The 26,343-nt window shown below is 35.8% G+C and overlaps 1 protein-coding gene across 2 annotated transcripts in view; it reads right to left on the bottom strand.

The window, feature by feature from the left end:
- The window catches only part of ZPBP (zona pellucida binding protein), a 147,746-nt gene that overhangs the window by 41,436 nt on the left and 79,967 nt on the right, over positions 1–26,343 (bottom strand). For both annotated transcript variants that reach the window (XM_011947563.1, XM_011947564.1), the window contains exon 7: positions 1,408–1,585. In XM_011947563.1, coding sequence (XP_011802953.1) covers positions 1,408–1,585 — 178 coding nt within the window. The remainder of the gene's footprint in view (positions 1–1,407; positions 1,586–26,343) is intronic.

Raw genomic sequence — 26,343 nt, 5'->3', positions numbered from 1 at the left:
TCAGTGATTTTTATATATATAAAATAATATATATAATCACGATTTTAAAAATAGTTACAAAGTTAACAGTTGGAAGTTATTTGTTTAATTTGTATTCTATTTCATAATATATTTTGGTACTGTATTTTTTTGAAAGTTCATATATTTAAACAATAACGAAACACAAAATGTTATAAAGATAACTCTAGCCAAATCAAAGAAAACAAAGTAAAAGGAATATTTAGTGGTCTATTTTATGAAAAGGCTTTTAATCTAACTTAAATTGCAGAAAGAAAGGAGAAAAGAACAATTAGAAGTGACATAATGAGAATGATATTGCTATGATTTGGATATGGTTTGCTTATTCCCATAAAATCTCATGTTTAAATTTAATTCCAAATGTGGCAGTGTTGGGATGTAAGGTGTAGTGGCAGAGGTTTGGGTCATGGGAGCAGATCTCTCATGAATAGATTAATACCCTCCCTCAGGGGTGACCGAGTTCTAATTCTATTAGTTCCTGTAATAGTTGGCTACACAAAAGAGGCTGGCACCTGCCCCCCCTCTGGCTTCCTCTCTCACCATGTGATTTCTGCACACTCAGGCTCCCCTTCACATTCATCTTCTGCCACAGGTAGAAGCAGACCAAGGTCCTCACTGAATGCTCAATCTCAAACTTTTCAGCCATCAGAATCATGAGACAAATAAACTTTTTTCCTTTATAAACTATCAAGGCTTAAGTATTCTCTTACGGCAATATGAAACAGACTAAGACAGGTATAAATTTAGTGACATCAGTAAAAATTTTTAAAACTCTTTTAAGATTGAAAATTAATTGGCCCATTAATCTCTCAATAATAGAAATGCAAAGACTTTGAATTCATGTGCTCAATCTAAATCAACAGCCTCTACAGAACTCTCTTCTATAGTAAAGATGAAAAAGAAAGAATAAACATCAGAGAGCAGCTCAGATACTGTAGTGCTAGGACCAAAAGTTAGAAAAAACAATTGGTAATAAAACAATTCATTTACTTATTTCAAAAGGAAGGAAAAAGTCACAAAGATGTCTACTGTAGACTATACAAACCTAAACTCATCAATAATAGATTCTAAAAGATAGGTTAATTGGCTTATTTTAAAGTCAGGAACTCTAAGTGACTCGTAACTATTATTTGTGTTTCCTCCCAGATAACTACCTAGTGATCCTAAACTCCCTTGGTGTAATATTAATACCAAGGCCAAAATTAAGCCAGACTGTTTTTTCTTTCACATCTTTAGATTCACATAGTCTTTTCAAATACACTACTTTAAATAAACTATGAAAAAATACCTAAATGATGGTAAAAATAAGTGATAGGCATTCACTTAGGCTTAATGAAAATAAGTAAATTTTCAACAATATAAAACATGAAATCGTAATTCATTACATACCACAGCACTCAGGACATTTTGGATGTTTCTGGACATTCATTCCATACCCTGGAAAGCAGCGATTAATCCAAACCATTTGGAGAGTACCTTCAATATAGTATATTACAGGTAATTGTTCTGCACGTCTGCCAAGAATTTCTACTTGTTGATTAAAGAATCTCTCTATGAGATTTTTAGCCTAAAATATAAATACAATTTGATAAATTGTTAGCCATAAAAAATGTAATTTCAGAACAAATAAGGACACGTGGATTTAGAATTTGAAGAAAACAAAGTCTCAAGGTCGTTATTTTTTCTAGCACTCATAGAATATAAATAAAACACACAAAACTGAAAAGATGTCATCTATATACATCAAATATTTCTAAATGTACTTCCAATTACAATGCAAAGAAATCATTTGAAGATATAACCAAACTTTTTGGTCTCTTTGTATTTTGAATAATATATGGATAAGTATATGAGCAAAATGAAGAAAGCTCTTTGAAACTGATTGAATGATAAGAAATGTAATGTACTTTAAAATAATATATTATAAGCATCCATAAGAAGCTTATCCTGAGGCACAACATCAACTCTTTTCACAAAGAAAAATTTAATTTAAAAACAAGAAAAAATATAACACATTACAACTTCTAGCTCTGTTTCAAAAATTAAGTCAAAAAAAAGCACCATTCTGATCTGTAATTATCTTTATGTTTGTAATAATTATACTGGCTTGCCTCCTAAAATTAACAAGAGCCTTAGACTTCTCTGACTGCTAAAATCTATGATTCATGTATGAGGTACGCATAAATTCAAACTGCTACAAGCTAGTTAGTTCTACTCCATTCTGCCACACTAATTTGTACCTCCAATCTAGTCAGGAGCAGGGATAAATGGACCACACAGGCTGATCTATAACCACTAATGGTGCACCTCATGTCTACTCAGTTCTTCCAATATCTTGTAAGTTACACTCCTTCCATTACAATTTCTATAATGCCCAGATTCTCCCATGCAAAAATACCCACAAAGGGTGATAAAATAACTCTGTTTAATACATAAAGTAACTTAAAATATTGCATAAAATTATTTTCAGGTTATCTGTATAAGGCAGTGGTTCATAACCTTTTTGGTACTAGGGAATGGTTTTATGGAAGGCAGTTTTTTCACAGACCAGGGTGGCAGGATGTTTTTGGGATGAAACTGTTCCACTTTAGATCATCAGGCATTAAGATTCTCATAAGGAGCGTGCAACCTAGATCTCTTGCATGTGGAGTTCACAATAGGGTTCGTGATCCAATGAGAATCTAATGCTGTTACTGATCTGACAGGAAGTGGAGCTCCGGCAGTAATGTTCGCTTGCTGCCACTCTCCTTCAGCTGTGTGGCCTGTTTCCTATCAGGCCATGGACTGGTACTAGTCCAAGGCCTGGGGATTGGGGACCACTAGTATAAGGTATATATGAAACATAAATAAATTTTCTATTTAGATTTGGGTTCCATCTCCATATCTCATAATATATATGCAAATACAGCAGGTCCTCAAATAATATCCTTTCCTTCAATGTCATTTTGTTATAATGTTGAAGAGAAAAAAAATGCTTCCTAGCTAGGCCACTGTGCACATGGAGTCTGCATGTTCTCCCCATGTCTGCATGAGTTTTCTCCAGGTACTCTGGTTTCCTCCCACATCTCAAAGATGCAGGTTACATTAATTGGTATGGCTAAATTGTCCCCCTAGGAGTAAGTGTGGACGTGTGTGAGTGCACCCTGTGATGGAATGGTATCCTGTCTAGCGTTGGTTCCCACCTTGAGTCCTGAGCTACCTGAATAGGCTAAAGCCACCAGTGACACTGAACTGGAACAAGTAAATAATTATCATACTTTGTTTTCATTACTCTTTCTTAAATATATGTATTTCTCACATTTATTTCAATGTTTAATACTAGAAGTGTTTTGGGTCTTTATTTCGAAATGTAGTTATATTTTTGCAACCAGAAATATGCCAGAGGAACTTAACTCTCATTTATATCATTTAGCCTGTAGTAAAAGTTGTTTTGTTACATGTCATTTTGCTTAAAGTTGCAGTTTCCAGAAGTCTACTGATGAAATTAAGTGAAGACTTACTGTATTTCAAAATCTGAAAATATCTGAAATCTAAAATACTTCTGGTTCCAACCATTTCAGATAAAAGATATTCAAAATATGTATAAATGTGTTATGAAAGTAATTGCATTTAAATTTGAGACTATAATTAAAACTGTCAGGAGACACACTCCTAATCACTCAGATTTGGTCACACAGAGCCTAATTAGGCTTCTAATACCCCATGGAAAAAAAAAAACTAAATGAAGTTAGACCTGAGAAAACCTAGTGATAGATGCAGGAGGCAGATAAGGGAGGATCCCTGGAGAACCCCCGACCTGCCCCACAAGTGTTTATATCAGATGCTTTTGTGCAGAGGTGGGAAACTGCCCAGGGTCTTGTCTGTGCATGCTGGCAACAGACTGGGGGCCTGCCTGCACACTGGGAAAATGGGGTGCAGCCAGTGGGGATTCATACCTTAGGCAGTGAGAAGGGTCCTGGCCTCTTCAGCTCATATGTGTGGTGACCTGGTATTCAATCTGTGAGTTGGAAGCCTGTTGGCAGAACCCCTTTTTCTCTCACTGAGAACTTTCTTTAATAAACTCCGTTCTCCTCAAACTTTCAATGAGTCCATATGCCTAATTTTTCCTGGTTGTGTGATAAGGACCTGGATTTTAGCTGAACTAAGGAGCAAAATATCTTGCATCATTTTGGTGGCCCATGTGGGGACATGAGGAAAGGTGAGTAAAATGCAGACCAAAGCATCTTTTCTCCTCTTGTATCTGAGCCTTTTGGTCCTTGGACTTCTAAGAGTAGAAGAAACTGCATCCCCTACCCACTGTTGCTCTTGGGGGTCAGGAATGTCAACCTTGTCTAACCTAGCCTTTTCTATGGCATTTTCCTTCTTTTTTTCAGGACTGTAATGGCACCACCCCACCCCAGCTATACCTGTTTATTAGGCCCTGGAAATTGCATGCTTTCCTAGCCTTGCTTTAAGCCTTTCCTAGCCTTAGAGAGTTCCATCCAGAGGCCAATAATCCAATGAGGAGATTGGCAAACAAAAAGTCTTATAGTTACTGAATCTTCTTCTGCCTTTCTGTGTAGTTATATATGTGTTTCGTGTGTGAGTGTGCATGTGTGTATGTGTGTGTGTGATGTCTATAAAAAAGAGCTCTAATTAACTGACTTAAAGAATGATAAACACTTGGATCAAATATTTTTTAAAAGGAAAATAAAAGCATGGTACCTTTGAGTTCACATGACATTAATTTTTGAAAAATAAAAACAGTCTTAAAGATTACTGGTAAAATGCAGATGTTGTCAAAATGTAAATTTTTGACTAGGGTTAATTTAGGATTGTTTTGAATTCGATAAGATAAAGCTAAAAGTTCAAACGAGTTGTGGAAAAACTGTAAAAATTAATCTTTCAAAAGAAATTTCATGTGTGAATACATTAACTAAACTCAACAGGGTATTATATGGTTTGTCTGTAAATTAAGCATTAAAATAAAAGCACAACAAAATACTCTTGATGCACTAATCTGCTCTTTAGCTAAATCTGTAAAGGGTTATAAGAGATTTTTTGCTTTTAAAAAAAATCCTAAGTCATCGCTTTAGAAAAATAAACAATATGGAAATTTGGAATTCTTTCATATCTTCAAGTGTTTTAAACCTCTAACAGGCCGGGCGCGGTGGCTCAAGCCTGTAATCCCAGCACTTTGGGAGGCCGAGACGGGCGGATCACGAGGTCAAGAGATCGAGAACATCCTGGCTAACACAGTGAAACCCCGTCTCTACTAAAAAATAGAAAAATCTAGCCCAGCTACTCCGGAGGCTGAGGCAGGAGAATGGCGGGAACCCGGGAGGCGGAGCTTGCAGTGAGCTGAGATCTGGCCACTGCACTCCAGCCTGGGTGACAGAGCAAGACTCCATCTCAAAAAAAAAAAAAAAAAAACCTCTAACATACTTAACAGGCCCCCCCAAATCAAACTTCAGTTTCAAAAATTGTATTTCCTGACACCTAGCTTTCAGATGCTACAGAGGGCCCCTGAAGCATCTAGAAGAGTGGTAAATAGGATTATCTGACATGCTTAGGTACATGGGATTGCCAAAATGATACTTAATCTCTAATTTACGTTATATTTTATGTAATAGTGTTAATATATGTTCCAAAATTGTATGGGATTTCTAAAATTCTGAGTATACGCTATCAATCCCAATTAAGGTCATTATACTAAGTTATTATGAACCACAGAGATAACCAAATTTCTTTGTTAATCATGTTTCTAACTGTAACTACCATGGATATTTTGTTATTCACAGAAAATTGTTGTCTTATTTTAATCCTCTTCAAAGGATTGTTTATAATCAGTCACAAGACTCTGACAGGTGGTCTCAAATGCAGGATTCTGAAAACTTTGGAGATTGTGACATTGGAATAAAGGAAAAACATACAGGACTCATGAAGAGCTGAAATGTTCACAAATATCAAGCAAAACAAGAGTTAACTGAATGGACTGAACTAATAGAAAACTGAAGTAAGGTTTTCAGTAATGACTTTTGATTGGAACATTGCTGATCTTTGTTTTGTTTTTCAGAGTCAAGGAAGCTTATTTTGAGTTATTTATGACCTTTAATAACTGAGTAAGTTATACTCCTATGAACAAAATTTGGAGCATATTTGTCTCTCTGTCTCTGCATGGCTTCTTCAGAATTGGGAAACTAGTTCTGAGTATTCTTAACTTATGCCAATATAGTTGTTTGCATCAGTGCAATAAGAATCCATTTTCTTTTGCAACAGGAACACAATTGGAGAAACTGGTTGTTTTACCAAAGCTTTGACTGGAAGGGTATGCTTCCATTTAAGGAATCAAGCTCAACTTGCAGAGCTGATGAAAGTCCCATGGGAGGAAATGGCCTCATCCCTTGTGTACACAGTCCCTGTATGGGGTTCCTAATCTGCGGTGAGTAAAGAATGTCAGTTTCTAACAAGCCCAAGAACCCCATGCTCTAAGAACCTCAAAAAGAGAGGAGTTTGCCCAACTCACAGGTTTGAGGGTACAAACCCATGGCTGGGCTTGGCTTTACAAAGTCCTATCTGAGATTCCTTGTGGAACAGAGTTCCATCAAAGCAGATCTAAAAGGTCTATGTAAAAATAATTATTCTTGCTGCACTTTATGCAAATAATCAGGCCAAGTGTAAGACTGAAGTCTATTTTGCAAACAAGTTAGTCCTATTATGATTTATTTTTAACAAAAATGAGGACTAGAGAGAGAGAAATTTTGTTTCAAAACATATCATACATTTGTCATGAAAATCTACACTCATTAGTTGCTTTTAAGTTTTTGCCTACATTTTAGAGTAACCCTGCTTATTCCTGTGAAACAACCAGCAATCTCTGACTGCAGACCAGAAGGGAAAAAAGGGTATGGGCAATGTAAAAATCTGGATCAATATTCTAGTTCTGAGCAATTATCCTGAAAATCCTGCCATGTGAAAGGAATAAATAGGGTGCTCATCACCTGGAGTTTTCCTTAATGGAGCCAAAGTCAAGACCCATCACCCAAATCTTAGCAGGCGTAACTATAGCCACCAGTTTTCTTGGCATGTCACAGGATATCCTTTTCTCTCCTTTGTTGGAAGAGGACTCAATTTTACAGCTTCACCTTAGCATTCAGCTCATGATAAAGAGTCCATGCCATCTTCCCCAAAACACATTTTTGTCCCAAATTCAATTCCAAGCTTCAGGTCAAAGCCCTAGGAAGAGAACTGGATCTAAGGGATCCAGAGGCAGACAATAATGGAAGTTAAAAGGCACAGAGCAGGTAAGCATGACTAATTCCTGTTGATTAAGCCAAGTCTCCCATTTAATGGATAAATGCCATGCTAGTATCCATGGCATAAATGAGGTCTAGAAAACTCAAAGGCTACTGACAGCAAAGGGGATAGGGCATATGTGGGTAAGAGCAGATATTCCCACCCCCTTGGGCACCCTCTGTTAACATGGGTGAAAGCCACTTTGACACCCATGGACAGCACCCTGTCACAGTCACCAGACTCAGGGATACAAGGACAGATGAAAGAAATAGGGATGCCTCACTTTCTCTCCCTCACATACTCTGGGTATTCACTAGGAAGAGAAGGGAAACTGGGATGAGTCTCTCTCCTCTTTCAAGATGGGTAGCCATTCATCTTCAGTCTGTACCCCTTTGGAATACACGCTGAAACCCTAGGACTCCTTTGAAAAAAAGCCCCCTGAAAAGAAAAGCTTTATAGAGGGATTAAGTATATATGAGGGGGATTATGTTTTGCAACAATTGGTCAATGGTTCAGGAAACAAAAAAAACTTACTGTTTCAACAATGAGCAATCTGTAAAATGTATACATTCTTGCATGAAAATGAACAGCTTATTTTTATTACTACAATCTGTCCTACTGACCATGCCAAGCTCATTGTGAATAAACATGACTGGAACAGCTTTAATATATGTTCTAGATTGGTCTAACAAACCTAACAAGAAGTCTAACAAGATTAGTTAATTAATTAGTCTAACAAGAAGGTAGCAACTAGCATTATAGGTGTTTTAGGATAGGCAACAGATATCATACAAGATTATAGTCCAACTAAGGTTCAAATATCCACTAGGAGAGAACTAGTATTTACAAGGTGTTACAGATATTATACCTAAAAAATAGAGTTCTTTGAATATCTCTGATTAACACCTATATTTGGGAATCTCTGGGATAAATGACGATAATAATCAAAAGGGGTTGGAAAAATAATTTTTAAAAGGAGATGGAAACATAAAGTGTCTTGAATGAACTGGAAAGAAATGGGAATTTTTATAGAAAAGGGATTATTTTGATGCTCAGAATGCAAATAAGAGGTAGGGGTGTACAGACTTTATAACATAAAGTCTCTACAGATAACTATAAAAATGATTAATCAGAAACTCAAAATTGTCCCTCTCTCGTTAGGAACATCAGAACAAGAATAATGTGATCTCATACTACTGATATGAGATCTCATGTTAGAGATATATGAGATAGAGCTAAATTTGAGAGCAAAAGCAAAGGAATGAGGAAGAAAGTAAGGGTTATATAACAATTTGGATTTTATGAAAGTTGGAATTCACTCCTAAGAAACAATTAATCCTAAAATTTCAGATCAGAAAATTTTCACTTTGCAATGTGGGGACAACTTCAATCCTGAAGCAAAAAGTGAAACAATCCATTCTTCACTATGCTTTTTTCTCCAGAAACTGAAACTTGCACTAGAAAATTAGGCTCTTCAAAAGAAAGATTAAAGACAAATTGTAATTTATATCTTGAAATTATTAGAGATGTAAACTGGTATATTAAGTTCTTTTAAGTAGTATATTTCTCGTTGAAAAAAGCAGATGAGACAGAGAGTGGGCAGGTAGAAATGAAATTTAAAAACAGGAAAAAAATGTCCATTTTTAACCTTGTGGTGTACTAGATACCTTGAAAAAACCTTCTGTCAACAATCACCCAATTGAAACAAAGATTTTGTATAGTCACATTTCTGCAATAAGAGAGGGTGGGAGAAAGAAAGGGAAGAAAGAGGGAAAGGGAAAAAGAAAAGCAAAAATGTAGGAAGGAAGGGAGAGAGAAAGGAAAAAGAGATGAGAGCTAAAACTGAGGGGAAAACTACAAACCTAATGATGGCTATGTCCCTAATTCACAGTGGACAAAGAAAATAAAACTGATTAGAAATGGGAGAAAACAAGGATTCTTAGAGGGTGGTAGAGGCAGGGAGGGTAGAGAGGTTGGAGGAGAAAAACTCCAGTGTGAATTCTTAGACCAAAGTCGCTATCTAAAAAGCATGACTTTATCAACTGGAATTATGAAGTAAATAGTGAAATGAAGAAACAGTTGAAGCCACAACAGCCAAATTAGATCATCAAGCAATTCATATAATTGAATATCAGTTATGTAAAATACAGAATGACTTTAAAAGTATATTTTAAAATATATAACCTTAAAATGGAACGAAAACATAAGGTAATTTATATCATGAAAAGAGAGAAAACACATTTGAAAAATAAATTATTTGAATACACATAATGAATGAAGTGAAATTAAAAATTAAATGGACAGCTTTAGCAGCAGATGAGACCTAAATGTAGCCCCAACAATGAAACACAATGAATATCTGAAGATAATATTCAACATGAAAAACATAAACAGCTAGAAAAGAATATTACAAAAGAGAGATGGAGAAATCAATGAGAAAATCCAAATTATAGTGAATAGAAATTTCATTATTTTAGATAACTTCATTGAGATATAATTTACATAAAATGTATTTATTGCAAGTGTACTGCTGAACACAAACGCAAATGTAGAAAAGGGAATTTTCAAAACAATCCTGGCTGAAAATTTTTCTTAACTGCTGACAGCCAATGAATACTCAGATCTGGGAGGCACAATAAATTCTGAAAGAAAAATGACAAGAGAAGGAAGGACTAAAATATAAGAAGAAAAGCAAATAAATAAATAAAATTGTGGGTAAATCTAAACAGACACTGATATTCTGAAACAATCTCAATAATAAGTAGAAAAATAAAAAGAATAGAACTCAAATACTAGAAACTAAAACAATGAAAGATAAAAGCAAGTCAGGAAAGTTAAAGGTTCTTAAGGCCTTGTATTTTTCAGGAGTGTAAAATAAACTAACTTTCAGTACTGCTGCCTAGTATATATGTTAAAACTTGAAGCAAAACCACTAAAATAAATATTTAAACTGTACAACATTAAACAACAGAAAAAATAAGGTAAAAAATGTTCAATCAATTAAAAGAGGAAAATCTGAAGAACAGAAAACCAGGATAAATTATACAGAAGAGAATGCTGACATTCAATCCACATAGAGTAGTAATTGTGATATGTAAATAATAAACTATCAAGGTAGAGCTATGAAAAGGAATCATTTTTAAAAGACACAATCTAAAGAAGGCAAAATAAAAGGAAAAGGGCTACAAAGAACAGATAGGAAAAACAGAAAAAAATGGAAAGGTGGTAGATTTAAATCCAAATATATGGATAATGAAATTAAATGCAATTGATTTAAACATTCCAATTAAAATGAAACGATTGCTAACTGGATTGAAAAGCAGTCACCAACTATAGTCTATGAACAATAAATGTTTTTCTCTATAGTAGAAGCAATTATACAATAAAATTTAAAAATATCTGTAATAACATTAAGTAAGAAATACTTAGAACAAAAATCTTCCCATTCACTGATGAATGGGGCCTAATGTAATCAACCTGTCACCAGGTAGCTGGTTGATCACCATGAAGAATGGTGTCATGTAACAGGGTTCAGTGTGGGTTTCTGTTGTTGGCAGACCGGGCACTTAATGGTGGCCACAGTCATACTAGCCTTAGTGAATGGGAATCCATATTGCTGAACCCATGCATAATCTCATGCCCACCACCACGGCCATGTAGTTCATGAGCACATTGGGACATGACTGTGGTGGCTGAGGAGAGTGGCTGATTAGTATCCACAGAAGGAGTCATCCCATCCCCTGCCTTATTAAAATTCTCCTTTGCTGTGGACACCCATGAACATTCACATGGGACACACATATCTTCACTTTCTGCCCATTCAAAGAGGTCTTTCCACCTTCCTCTTCTCCAAGTATCTTTGTCACCCAATTTCCAATCATTATCTTCCCAAGTCTCTGAATATCCAGCCAAACCACTGGCGACAGCCCAAGAATGAATATATAATACCGCATCTGGCCGTTACTCCTTCCAATTGCACAATTTTGATGCATTGCCCAAAGTTTTCCCCACTGAGATTTTCCTTCACAACTGTCCTTCAGGGTTGTCCCAGGCAGGAGGCTGTAGTCCAACAGCTGTCCACCTTTGGGTGGTCCTGCATATTGTTGAGAACCATCTGTAAACCAGGCCTGAGCTCTTCCTCTGTCAATTGATCATAGAGAACTCACCATGAAGCCATAGGTACAGACTGGGAGGGAGAAGCAGTGTAGCAGGAATGGGGATCATGGGCATTTGAGCCACTTCTTCATTAATTTACTTGTGCTTCAAGGTCTGCTCAGGCCCAATCAAGTGAACACCATCTCCATCTGATAACAGTGTTGTTGTGCATGATCAACTTTATGGCTTAGTGGGCTAGCTAACACCCAGTTCATGATGGGTAGCTCAGGTCACATAGTAACCTGGTAGACCATGGTCAAGCATTCAATATTTCCTAAGACCCTGTAGAGGAAGCTGTCTCTCTGAAGGAGAGTTATTATCAGCAGATGTCAGGGCCTTGCTCCAAAATCCTAAAGGTCTGTGATACGATTCACATATTCAGGCCTGTCAAGGGCTCCAAGCAGCATCCTCATCAGCCACTGATACTTCAACCACCATCGGATTTGCTGGATCATATAGACTACATGGCACAGCAGCTTGTACAACAGCCTAGAACTATTGTAGATCCGTTTCTCTTGTTCTGGGCCCATCAGACCTACCAGCTATCAGGTGACTATGTAAATGTACCAGAGTAACACATCCAAGTGAGGAATATGTTGCCTCTAAAATATAAATAAGCCTACTAGGCATTGTACCCCTTTTTTGATTGAAGGAGGACCCAGATGCAACAACATACCTTTTGCCCTGTGTTATCTCAAAAGGCCTCATACCATTGAACCCCTAGAAATTTTACTGAGGTAGAAGGTCCCCAATTTTTAATCAGATTTATTTCTCAGTCTCTGACACATAAAATGTCTTATCAATAAATCTAATAAAAACTAATAAACTAATCTTTCACCTTATTGTGCAAAAGTGAAGAACATGAAACTTCTGGGGAAGTTCTACAAAATTTTACCATGATAAAATCAGAGACTTCAAAGAACCTCACCTTATGAGTTGTACAGTATTTGCTATGACAGAAACCTAAAATTTTCTCCTGGAGGCTTTTTAATGCTTAGAGACAAAAACTTTAAACAATATAAGGCAGAAATAATTGAACACCTTTTCCTTATTCTTTCCACTTCCATCAGTTTTTCATTTGTTATACATATAGGTGGGGGAAAAAACTTAAGAAAACCTGTTCCTCTTTTTTGTATCTGGTAATGCAAGGAACATAAAATTACTGAGAACTTCTGCCTCTGGCCAATAATGAGTAACAGGGACTGCCGCTTGATATAAACAAAAAACAGACAAAATATATGAAACAATAGTTTACAAGACAGACATTGGGCATCTTGCAATGAAGGAGAATAATCCATTCCTTAAGAGCAAAAACAAATAAGGTGAGGTGTTTGAACACTTTACCTTGCTACCTTGAACAAGTTTTAGCTGTGGTAATGATGGGAAACCCAGGAGGACCCTTGACTTGAAAAGATGGAAATCAGAATCTGGGAATATGCCAACATGACTATTGTTAGTAGTAAAATGTAAAAAAGAAGAGACAGCTGCATAGAGTGAGTCCTCAGAACTATGAGGGTTATCCTCAAGTATTAATATTTATTTTGTATGAATGTATGCATGTATTTTTTTAGATAGGTCTTGCTCTGTCACCCAGGCTGCAATGCAGTGGCACAACCAAGGCAGCCTCCTAAATAGCTGGGACTACAGGCACACACACTACCATACATGGCTAATTTTTAATTTTTTGTAGAGACAGTGTATTAGTCTGTTCTCACACTGCTAATAATGACATGCCTGAGACTGGGTAATTTATAAAGGAAAGAGGTTTAATTGACTCACAGTTCCATATGGGTGGGGGTCCTCACAATCATGATGGAAGGCAAAGGAGGAGCAAAGTTACATCTTATATGACAGCAGGCAAGAGAGCTTGTGCAGGAGACTCTCACTTATAAAACCATCAAATCTCATGAGACTTATTCACTACCATGAGAACAGTATGGGAAATACTGCCCCCATGATCCAATTATCCCCACCTGGCCCTGCCCTTGACATGTGGAGATTATTACAATTCAAGGTGAGATGTGGGTGGGAACACAGCCAAATCATATCAGACACGGTCTCATTACGTTTCCCAGGCTAGTTGTGAACTCCTGGGCTCAAGCCACTCCCCTGCCTCAACCTCCCCAAGGTGCTAAGATTACAGTTATGAGCCACTACACCCAGCTCATCCTCATGTATTTAGCTGAGTATTCCTCAGCAAATGTACAGAATTTTCCCAAGACCTAAAAAGAACTACCCAGAAGGATAAAGTATCTGAAGATCATACCAGGTCAGAAATGCTACTTCTTAATAGTACCCAGAATAGAAAAGCTAAAAATTAACAGGACTTCTAAAGCATAAAGGTCTTGTCTTAGAAGTAAGGAATAATTAGATCTAGCCTAAACACACTGCTCAGATCCTACTTTAGAAGTCAAAAAAGCAATACTTGAATGAATCAAGCTGTTTTCCAAATAACTTGTATTCCAGAACAAAGCTCAGGAACATTTATAAGAATATCAAAATTCCCAGCACACAGCAAGGTAAAAATCATAATATTTGGCATAAAACATTTATTGATAAAATAATTGATATGTTACCAAAAAATCTGAAACTAAGGTTAAAAGTTACTGTATGTTCTCATCCACGCAAAAATGCAATGCGTTATTCCCAAGCTAAAACAGAAATTATTTTACAGACACAATTTGCTAATAATTCCCTACTTGTTTTGAGGGAAAAACCCTAAAAGATATACCAGCACTGAGAATGGTATGGAAAATACACAAATATACTGTTAATATAGAATTATTATGAGTTGATTCTTCTGGATTCTAATTTGATTTGAAAATGAAATAAAAATTCCACATGAAGTAACATCAATAAGACAGCAGACTAGGAAGTTTCATGTCCTTTTCCCCCCGTGGAAACTCTGAATAAACAATAATACATGGATTAAAGTGGCTTTGTAAGAACTCTAGAAACCAGCTAAGAAGCTGCAGAACCTAACTTTAATGCTTGACCAAGAAAGAGCTGCAATTACAAGAGTAGAAAATGTCATTACATTTTGCTCACTCTAGCTCGGACTATCCCACCTCACCTCCAGTAGCACAGAACAGTGCAGTTGACATGAGGATGCCCAATTCTTCATTCCTACCTAGGAAGAGAAGAAAAGGTGTGGAATGTGCTTACAGCATTCTAGCTGGTCTGGGGAACTACTTGAGAGACTAATTTCTGTCTCACCTGACCTGGAGAGCTGATAGAAACAGTGGCGTAGTTTGGATAGCAGATTGGAGGCCACTGACAGCAAAGGCAGGTGATGTGGTGTGCTAGAACTGCAGAAAAAGTTTGAAGGGACCCAGAAGTCATATAATGGAGTGACTGGGGAAGTACTTCTCCTGCACTAAGCCAGTCCACAGAGACAAGGAAAAGTGGCTATTTGTTGAACACTCAAATTTCAACAAATGTTTACAAAGTATATAAAGAAACAGGAAAAAAATGGCACATTCCAAAGATAAAAATAAATCTTCAGAAACCAACCCTAAAAAACACACATCTCTTACTGAATTGATAAATAATTTTTACAAATTTCCCTAAATATGCTTAATTACATAAAAGAGAACATGGATAGATGAACAAAATCAGGAAAGCAGTTTATGAACAAAATTAGAATAATAATAACAACATGAGCATGTCTGCATTGAGGGATGCCTAGATGGCTGGTGAAGCATTTTTCTGGGTGTGTCTGTGAGGGTGTTGTCAGCAGAGACTGACATATGAGTCAGGCGACCTGGAGAGGAAGACCTATCCTCAAAGTGAGTGGGCACTTTGTTCAGCTGCCGCCACAGCTAGAACAAAGAAGGTGGAAGAAAGTGGGATAAGTTTGCTTGCTGAGTCCTCTAGCTCTCTTTTTTTTAAATTCCCATGCCAGAAGCTTGCCTTCTTTCCTCCTGCCCTGGGATGTCAAACTCCAGGTTTTTCAGCCTTTGGACTCAGGGACTGGGACCTGCAACAGCAGTCTTCCAGGAACTCTCAGGCCTTTGGCCTCGGACTGAGGGCTACATTGTTGGCCTCCCTGGTTTTGAGTCTTTCGTACTAGGACTGAGCCACTACTGGCTTCTGTCTTTCCCCAGCTTGCAGAGAGCCTTCCATTGGATTTTGCCTTATAATTCTGTAAGCCAATCTTCCCTAATAAACTCCCTATTATATACACATATATCCTGTTGGTTCTGTCCCTCCGGAAAACCCTAACACAATCTACAAATAGACAGAAATAATAAAACCAAACAGAAATTCTGGAGGTTACAAGTACAAATAACTGAAGTGAAAAATTAATTGCTACAGAGATTCAACAGCAGAACCAATGAGGCAGAAGAAACAATCAGTCAAATTGAAAACAGGTCATTTGAAATTAGCATCTGTGGAGGAAAAAGAAGAAAAAATGAAGAAATACGAAGAGAACCTAAGTGATATGTGAGATACCATATCAAGTTGATCAACATAAGCATTATGGGAATCCAAGGTGAAGAGAGAGAGAATAGGGCAGAGAGTTTATTTAAATAAATAATGGCTCACAATTTTCCAAATTTATACAGACAGAAATGGCCACACAAATACATACAGCTCAGTGAACGCTAAGTAGGAATAATTTAAAAATACGATATAAGCAGAAGTTATCATTAAACTGTCAAAGAAAACAACTGAATCATTGAAAAAAAAAAGGGGCAAGAGAAACCTGACTTGTCATATACAAGAGAAACTCTGTAAGATCACTGACTGATTTCTTAGTGAAACCATGGAGGCCAGAAGATAGTAGGATGATATATTTCAAGTGCTAAAAAAAAATTTAAATGCTGTCAACTGTAAATTATACATATATAACAAAACTGTCCTTCAAAGAATGAAGGAGAAATCAGAGTATTTTCAGATAAACAACTGAGGAAGTTCATTACCACCAGCAGAGTGTGTCTACTTGGAATGAAAGGTCTCTAGAGAATAAATCAAAGTCTTACAAAAATATAAAGTAATTCTGTAAACAAAAATATGTAGAAAAATATACAACCCTGCATTGTTGAAATTTTGGTTTATAAGTCAATTTTTAACTCTTAAAAGATTTAAAAACCAAAAGCATAAATTTATATTAATTGTCACACAGAATACGAAATTGTAATTTGTGACATCAAAATATAATGGGAGGGTGCAGAGCTGTAAGGAAGCATAGATTTTGCATGTGACTGACATTAAGTTGTTATCAGTTTAAAATGGATAGTTATAACTTTAAGATGTTCTATCTAATGCTCCAAGCAATCACAAACACAATATCTATACAATATACACAAAAGGAAATGAGAAGGGAAACAAAGCATGGCACTGTGGGAGATCAACTACACAAAAAGGAAGACAGTAAGGGAGGAAAAGAGGGGTAAAAAAGCTCTAAGACATACAAAAAAAAAACCCAAAATGTCAATAGTAAGCTCTTCCCTAATAGTAATTACATTAAATATAAATCAGTTAAACTTCATAACAATGTGTGTGTGTGTGTGTGTGTGTGTGTGTGTGTGTATGTGTATGTTTTGCCTACATTAATATCAGGTTCTAGCTATATGCTTTCTATAAGAAATTCACTTTAGATTTAAAAATACATATAGGTTGAAGTGAGAGGATGGAAAAAGATATTCCTTGGAAAACAGTATCCAAAAAAGAGCATACTAATATCAGAAAAAAAACAGACAAGTCAAAAATGGTTACAGGAGACATAGCATTATAGCATTATATAATGATGAAAGGGCCAATTCAACAACAAGCTATAATAATCATAAATATATATACACCAAACATGAGAACACCTAAAGATATGGAACAAACACGGACAGAATTGAAGAGAGAAATACACAACAAAAATACCCAACTTTTAACAATGAACAGAAAAACCAAAAAGAAGATCAGTACATACAGAGAATCCGAACAACACCATAGACCAACTGGTCCTAAAAGATGCACAGAACACTCCACCCAGTATGACAAAATACTGTTTTTTCCTGAAGTGCACATGGAACATTCTCCAGGGCAGACCATATGTAAAACCACAAAACAAATATTTATAATATAAAAGCTTGAAATAATACAAAGTATCTTTTCCAATCAATTTTCCATTTCTAATTTAATATGATTAAATACTGGAAAATCCACATATATTGATTAAACAAGATATCCCTAAACATGAAAGGGTCAGAGAAGAAAGCACAAGGGAAATTTATGGGATTCAGTTAAAGCAATGTTTAGAAGGAAACTTATAACTATAAATGCTTACACAAGGAATAAACATTTCAAATCAATAACCTACCTTTACAACCTAAATACTTAGAAAAAGAACAATTTACACCTATATATAGCAAAAGGAAAATAATTTAAAAGATTAGAGCAGAGATAAACAAAATAGAGGACAGAAAAATACAGAAAACTAACCAAAACAAGAATTGCTTCTTTGAAAAGGGTATTCAGTTAGGAAAAGAAGAAGTCAAATTGTCCCTGTTTGCAGATGACATGATTGTATATTTAGAAAACCCCATTGTCTCAGCCCAAAATCTCCTTAAGCTGATAAGCAACTTCAGCAAAGTCTCAGGATACAAAATTAATGTGCAAAAATCACAAGCATTCTTATACACCAGTAACAGACAAGCAGAGAGCCAAATCAGGAATGAACTTCCATTCACAATTGCTTCAAAGAGAATAAAATACCTAGGAATCCAACTTACAAGGGATGTAAAGGACCTCTTCAAGGAGAACTACAAACCACTGCTCAGTGAAATCAAAGAGGACACTAACAAATGGAAGAACATACCATGCTCATGGATAGGAAGAATCAATATCGTGAAAATGGCCATACTGCCCAAGGTTATCTATAGATTCAATGCCATCCCCATCAAGCTACCAATGAGTTTCTTCACAGAATTGGAAAAAACTGCTTTAAAGTTCATATGGAACCAAAAAAGAGCCCGCATTGCCAAGACAATTCTAAGTCAAAAGGACAAAGCTGGAGGCGTCACGCTACCTGACTTCAAACTATACTACAAGGCTACAGTAACCAAAACAGCATGGTACTGGTACCAAAACAGAGCTATAGACCAATGGAACAGAACAGAGTCCTCAGAAATAATACCACACATCTACAGCCGTCTGATCTTTGATAAACCTGAGAGAAACAAGAAATGGGGAAAGGATTCCCTATTTAATAAATGGTGCTGGGAAAACTGGCTAGCCATAAGTAGAAAGCTGAAACTGGATCCTTTCCTTACTCCTTATACGAAGATTAATTCAAGATGGATTAGAGACTTAAATGTTAGACCTAATACCATAAAAACCCTAGAAGAAAATCTAGGTAGTACCATTCAGGACATAGGCATGGGCAAGGACTTCATGTCTAAAACACCAAAAGCAACGGCAGCAAAAGCCAAAATTGACAAATGGGATCTAATTAAACTAAAGAGCTTCTGCACAGCAAAAGAAACTACCATCAGAGTGAACAGGCAACCTACAGAATGGGAGAAAATTTTTGCAATCTACTCGTCTGACAAAGGGCTAATATCCAGAATCTACAAAGAACTCAAACAAATATACAAGAAAAAAACAAACAACCCCATGAAAAAGTGGGCAAAGGATATGAACAGACATTTCTCAAAAGAAGACATTCATACAGCCAACAGACACATGAAAAAATGCTCATCATCACTCGCCAACAGAGAAATGCAAATCAAAACCACAATGAGATACCATCTCACACCAGTTAGAATGGCCATCATTAAAAAATCAGGAAACAACAAGTGTTGGAGAGGATGTGGAGAAATAGGAACACTTTTACACTGTTGGTGGGATTGTAAACTAGTTCAACCATTATGGAAAACAGTATGGCGATTCCTCAAGGATCTAGAACTAGATGTACCATATGACCCAGCCATCCCACTACTGGGTATATACCCAAAGGATTATAAATTATTCTACTACAAAGACACATGCACACGTATGTTTATTGCGGCACTATTCACAATAGCAAAGACTTGGAATCAACCCGAATGTCCATCTGTGACAGACTGGATTAAGAAAATGTGGCACATATACACCATGGAATACTATGCAGCCATAAAAAAGGATGAGTTTCCGTCCTTTGTAGGGACATGGATGCAGCTGGAAACCATCATTCTTAGCAAACTATCACAAGAAGAGAAAACCAAACACCACATGTTCTCACTCATAGGTGGGAACTGAACAATGAGATCACTTGGACTCGGGAAGGGGAACATCACACACTGGGCTTATCATGGGGAGGGGGGAGGGGGGAGGGATTGCATTGGGGAGTTATACCTGATATAAATGATGAATTGATGGGTGCTGACGAGTTGATGGGTGCAGCACACCAACATGGCACAAGTATACATATGTAACAAACCTGCACGTTATGCACATGTACCCTAGAACTTAAAGTATAATAAAAAAATAAAAAATAAAAAATAAAAAATAAATAAAAAAATAAAAATAAAAAAATAAAATAAAAAAAAAGAAAAGATCAACAAAACTGACAAACATTTAGCTCAATTACCTAAGAAAAAGAGAGAAGAAAACTAAAATCAGAACTGAAAATGAAGAAAGTACAACCCATTTTATAGAAAGTAAAAAAATAAAATAATATAAACAATTGCACTATGGTCTGAATGTGTCCAGCAAAACTTCCTGTGTTGAAACTTAAATGCCAAGGTAGGGTCTTTGGGAGGTGATTAAGTCATGACAGCAGGGCCCTCATGAATGGGATTAGTGCCCTAATAAAAGAGGTTGAAGGGTGTTCCTTCTGCTATGTGAGAACCAACCAAGAGAAAGTACCATCTATAAAACAGACAGTGAGCCTTCACAAGATATCAAATCTGCTGAAGCCTTGAGCTTGGCATTTCTAGCCTCCAGAACTATGATAAATAAATTTCTATTATTTATAAGTTACCCCTTCTAAGGTATTTTTATAGCATTCCAAATGGACTGAGAGAAAATGTATGTCAACAAATTGGATAACCTAGATGAAATGGACAAAGTCCTAGAAACATACAACCTACAAGGGCTGCATCATGAAGAAACAGAAAGCCTGAGTAGACCTGTAAATAGTAAGGAAATTGAATCAGTAACCAAAAACTTTCCAACAAAGAAAAGCCCTGAACCAGATGGCTTTATTGGTAGTAAAGTCACTGATCATTTAGAGAAGAATTAAAACCAATCTTCCTAAACTCTCAAAAATTGCAGAAGATGGAAACCTCTAGACTCATTCTATGAGGCCAATACTGCCCTAATCCAAGGCAAGAAAAAGACTTCATGAAAAGAACACCACGAATGAATATCCCTGAGGAATACTGAGATAGAAAATTCTCAACAAAGCAGAATCCAACAGCACATTAAAATAATTATTATACACCATGACCAAGAATGATTATTGCTGAAATGTTAAGATGTTTCAACATACAAAAATCAATCAATGTAGTACATCACAACAGAATGAAGGAAAAAAATATATATTTTTTCAACTGATGTAGAAAAGGTATTTTTAAAAAATTAATGCACTTTCATAATAAACACTAAAAAACTTCAGAATAAAAGAAAATTACTTCAACATAATAAAGACCATATAACAAAAGTCCACCACTAACATCATACTCAATATTGAAAGACTGAAAGTTTTCCCACTAAGATTACAAATAGGACGAAGATGACTGATTTTGCCTCTTATTTTCAAAACAGCACCAGGACTCCTAGGAACAGCAGTTAGGCAAGAAAGTGAAATAAAATAAATCCAAACTATATAGAAAAAAATAAAATTATCTCTGTTTACAGATTACATGATCTTACATACAGAAAATTTGTAAGATTCCACACCAAAAAACACAAAAGCACTGCAATAAAAGATTTCTGCAAACTTGCAGGACAGTAAATCAACATGCAAATATCAGTTGTTTTCCTATACATTAAAAACAAACTATATCAAAAGGAAATTAAGAAAACAATTCCACTTACAATAGCATCAAAAACGAATAAAACACTTAGTTAAAACATTTAACCAAGGATATGAAAACCTTGTATGCTGAAAATTAGAAAATGTTGCTGAAAAATACTTTAAATGATATAAATAAAGGAAAAGATGTCACACTTTCATGCATTGACACATTTAAGATGTTAATACAACCCCAAGCTATTTATGGATTTAATACAATCCCTATGAAAATCCCAATGTCAATTTTTTTTCTTGCAGAAATAGAAAAACTCAAATTCATATGAAATCTCATAAGACCCTTACTTGCCCCACAATCTTGAAAAAGAACAGAAAAGTTGAAAGACTCACACCATGATTTCAAAACTTATTACAAAGTTACAGTAATCAAAACAGTGTGGTACTGGCATAAAGACAGTCAAACAAACCGATGGAACAGAATACAGAAACCAGAAATAAGTCCTTGTATACATGGTCAAAATGATTTCTAAAAAGCATCTACAAACAACATGGTGAAAAGATGAATGCCTTCCCCATCGCTGGAGAACAAGGAAAAGATGTCCACCCTCACCACTTTTATTAAGCACAGTACTGGATGTTTTAGCCACCGCAATAAGCGAAAGAGTAAATAAAGACACATACTGGGCTGGGCACAGTGCTCATTTTGCAATAAGCAAAAGAGTAAATGAAGACACATACTGGGCCAGGCACTAGTGGCTCATGCCTATAATCTCAATACTTTGGGAGGCCAAGCCAAGTGGATCACTTGAGGTCAAGAATTCAAGACCAGCCTGGCCAACATGGTGAAACCCCATCATTACTAAAAATACAAAAAAATTATCCAGGTGTGGTGGCACGTGTCTGTAATCCCAGCTGCTTGGGAGGCTGAGGCGGGATTATCACTTGAACCTGCTAGGCAGAGGTTGCATTGAGCCGAGAACCACTGCACTCCAGTCTGGGTGACAGCAAGACTCTGTTTCAAAAAAAAAAAGGCACATACTAATTGGGTATGTTTTGTAAATTCTTAAAACTTAATACTTTCCTGATACTTCAACATCCCCTCAAACAGACTGTGAGCACCCCACCCAGGTAGCCAGGTCCAACAATGAACCTACCACAAGTTCACCTTCTTGCTGTCCCCTGATTAAGGCATTTGCCCAATGGTTCTCTAGTCCTGTCTCTCATTCTGCACCCCACTTACCCCCAGCAAGCTCCCCACCTGCTTGGTTGTACTTACTCTCTGAAAACTCCTACCACAAGACCTCCTGCTTGCTATGCCATGCCCCCATTTCTAGAGCTGGTGAGTATTAAAAATCCTTTAATTTCATATATCTCTCTGAATACAATTTCTGTGGTCATGTCAGAACCATCCCTAAACATCTCACAAGTGAGACTTACTCCCTATTAATAAAACATAGAGGAAACAATAAAACTATCTCAGTTTGCAACTGACGTAATTGTGATAGGAAATCCCAAAGAATGTAAAACAAAGCAAAACAAAACAAAATGAAAAAAGTCTAGAATAATAGAATACATCACGTTTACAGGAAACTATATCAACACATAAAAATCAATTGCATTTGAACACACTAATAATGAACATTTGAAAACCCAAATTAAAACATAACATTCTTCAAAATAACTCCAAAGAAAAGGAAATAATTATACACAAACTTACTAAAACACATACAAGATCTGTATACTGAAAATTACAAAATACTGATACAGGAAATAGCAGGTCTAAGAAGATGTAGAGACATATCATGATCATGGACAGGAAGAATCAATATAGTAAAAATGTAAGTTTTCCCCAAAATTATATACAGGTTTAACACAATCCCTATCAAAATCCCAAAATGATTTTTGTACACATATACAAGCTTATTCAAAATGTATACAGAAAGGTATGACCCTAAAATAGCTAAAACAATCTTGACAAGAAAACAATAGGAAGAATAATGCTACCATTAGTAAGTCTTACTACATAGCTACAGTAGTCAAGACCATGTGATATTAGAAGACACATAAGCACATAGAACAATGAAACAGAATAAATAACCCAAAAATAGTCCCACACAAATATGCTCAACTGTATTTTAACAAAGGTACAAAAGCTACTCAATGGAGAAAAGACAGCATTTGAACAACTGATTTTGGAGCAACTGGACATCCATAGGCAAAAAAAAAAAAAAAAAAAAAAAAATTTTTAGCTTAAATTTCATACCTTATAGAAAATTATTAAAAAATTATCACATCTTTGACAGGAAATGTAAAACATAAAAACCAATGTACACAAATTAGTTGCACTGCTGTACACCACCACCAACCAAACTGAGAATCAAATCATGGACTCAACTCCTTTTATAACAACTGCTATAAAAGTAAAATGCTTAGGAATATACCTAACAAAGGAAGTGAAAGATCTCTACAGGAAAAACTATAGAACACTGCTGAAAGAAATCACAGATGACACTAACAAATGGAAACACATCCATGCTCATGGATGAGTAGAATCAATATTGTCAAAATGACCATCTTACCAAGAACAACCTATAAATTCAATGCAATTCCCATCAAAATACCATCATCATTCTTCAGAGAACCAGAAAAAAAAAAATCCTAAAATTTATATGGAACCAAAAAAGGCCCCACATAGCCAAAGCAAGACTAAGCAAAAAAAAAAAAAAAAAAAAAAATCTAGAGTCATCATATTACCTGACTTCAAACTACACTACAAACTACAGTTGCCAAAACAGCACAGTACTGTATAAAAACAGGCATGTAGACCAATGGAACAGAATACAGAACCCAGAAATAAAGCCAAATACTTATAGCCAACTGATCATCAACAAGGCAAACAAAAACATAAAGTGAGGAAAGACACCCTATTCAACAAATGGTGTTGGGATAATTGGCAAGCCACATGTAGGAGAATGAAACTGGATCCTCATCTCTCACCTGATACAAAAATCAACTCAAGATGGATCAAAAACTGACATCTAAGACCTGAAACCATAAAAATTCTACAAGATAACATTGGAAAACTCTTCTAGACACTGGCTTAGTCAAAGAGTTCATGATGATGAATGCAAAAGCAAATGCAACAAAAACAAAGATAAATAGATGCGACCTAATTAAACTAAAAAGCTTCTGCACAACAAAGGAAATAATCAGCAAAGTGAACAGACAGCCATGTTGCCCACAAAGTCTAAAATATTTACTATGTGGTCCTTTACAAGGAAAATTTGCCAACTCATGACCGAGATGATCTGAACAACACTATCATCCACTGTTAGTTAATTATAAAACATGACACCTAACATCTACACAGTATTTTAACATGTACATAATATATTCCACAAGGCTAGATAGCATGGTGAATAAATTCAGAAGGACTTAAAATATACAGAGTATGTCTTTGACCAAAACAGAATTAAACTAGAAATTGATAATATTAGGAAAAATTCCCAAAACCTGGAAATTAAGCTAACTCAAGAATCAAAAAGAAAGAAGGGGCCGGGCATGGTGGCTCATGACTGTAATCCCAGCTCTTCGGGAAGCCAAGGCGGGCAGATCACAAGGCCAGCAGTTCAAGACCAGCCTAACCAACATGGTGAAACCCCGTGTCTACAAAAAATACAAAAATTGGCCAGGCGTGGTGGTGTGTGCCTGTAATCCCAGTTACTCAGAAGGCTGAGGCAGGAGGATTGCTTGAACCCGGGAGGCAAAAGTTGCAGTGAACCGAGGTTGCACCACTGAACTCCAGCCTAAGTGACAGAGATTCTGTCTCAAAAAAGAAAAAAAAAAAAAAAAGGAAATTAGAAAACCACTGAAAATGAGAGAGAACACATACCACTCAACATATCAGAAAAGAGAGATAATCACTATAAATCTTACAACCAGAAAGGTAATATTAGAAGCAATTTCATGCCAGAAAAATTTGACAATTTTGATTCAGTATATGAGATTTTTGAGACGTGCAACTCACTAAAAGTGAACAAAATGAACAGGAAAATCCAAATATCTCTACATGCACTTAAGATATAATTTCTTATTGAAAACCTACCCACAAAGAACACTACAGGACCCAGTGCTTCAACTAGCACATTCTATCAAACATCTTAAGTAAACGAATAACTAAAAACATTTTCAGAAAATAGAAAGAAAGAGTTACAAGTCATCTTACAAGGCCAATATCGTCCAAATACCAAAACCTGAGCAGACATTACAAAAAATAACATGACATATAACATATATATATATATATAAATCCTTAATAAGACATTAACAAATACAGATAAAAGTTGTTTTCAACAAGATCAGAAAAAATTTTTGAAAAATGTAACACCCATTTGTAATGTAATCTCCCAGTAAATAGGGAAGAGAACTTTCTCATTCTGATAAAAGGTATCTATGAAAACCTAGAGATTACATCATACTAGATGATACTTTCCCCTTTAGGATCAGGAGAAACAAAAGAATGTCCATTCTTGTCACATCTATTCAATGTTGTACTATAGATTACAGGTATTCAGAGAAAATGTAATACACAAATAAAATGCACAAAAATAAAAATAATGAAGTAACACTGTCTCTATTTGCAGATGACATGATAGATTACATAGACCTCAGTAATCTATAAAACAACTACTATAATTAACAAGTTAATTTAGCAAAGTAGCATGATACAAGAATAATATGAAAATACCTGCTGGAAATTGAAACAACTATCAAGTGAATTTTTAAATATTACATTTAAAACAGCATTCAAAATCCCCACAAAAAACTTAGTAATAAATTTAACCCAAATGACATATAAGACCTTTACACTAAAAAAATGCAAAAAGAAGATAATTTTTTTCAAATTAATACATTTAATTCTGCAGAGATAAAATTGTTACATA

This window comes from Colobus angolensis, unplaced genomic scaffold (genome assembly GCF_000951035.1).
Source record: "Colobus angolensis palliatus isolate OR3802 unplaced genomic scaffold, Cang.pa_1.0 Scaffold268, whole genome shotgun sequence".
Lineage (NCBI taxonomy): Eukaryota > Metazoa > Chordata > Mammalia > Primates > Cercopithecidae > Colobus > Colobus angolensis.
Note: the sequence above shows the minus strand (reverse complement) of the source record. Positions and strands in the feature narration are given on the sequence as shown.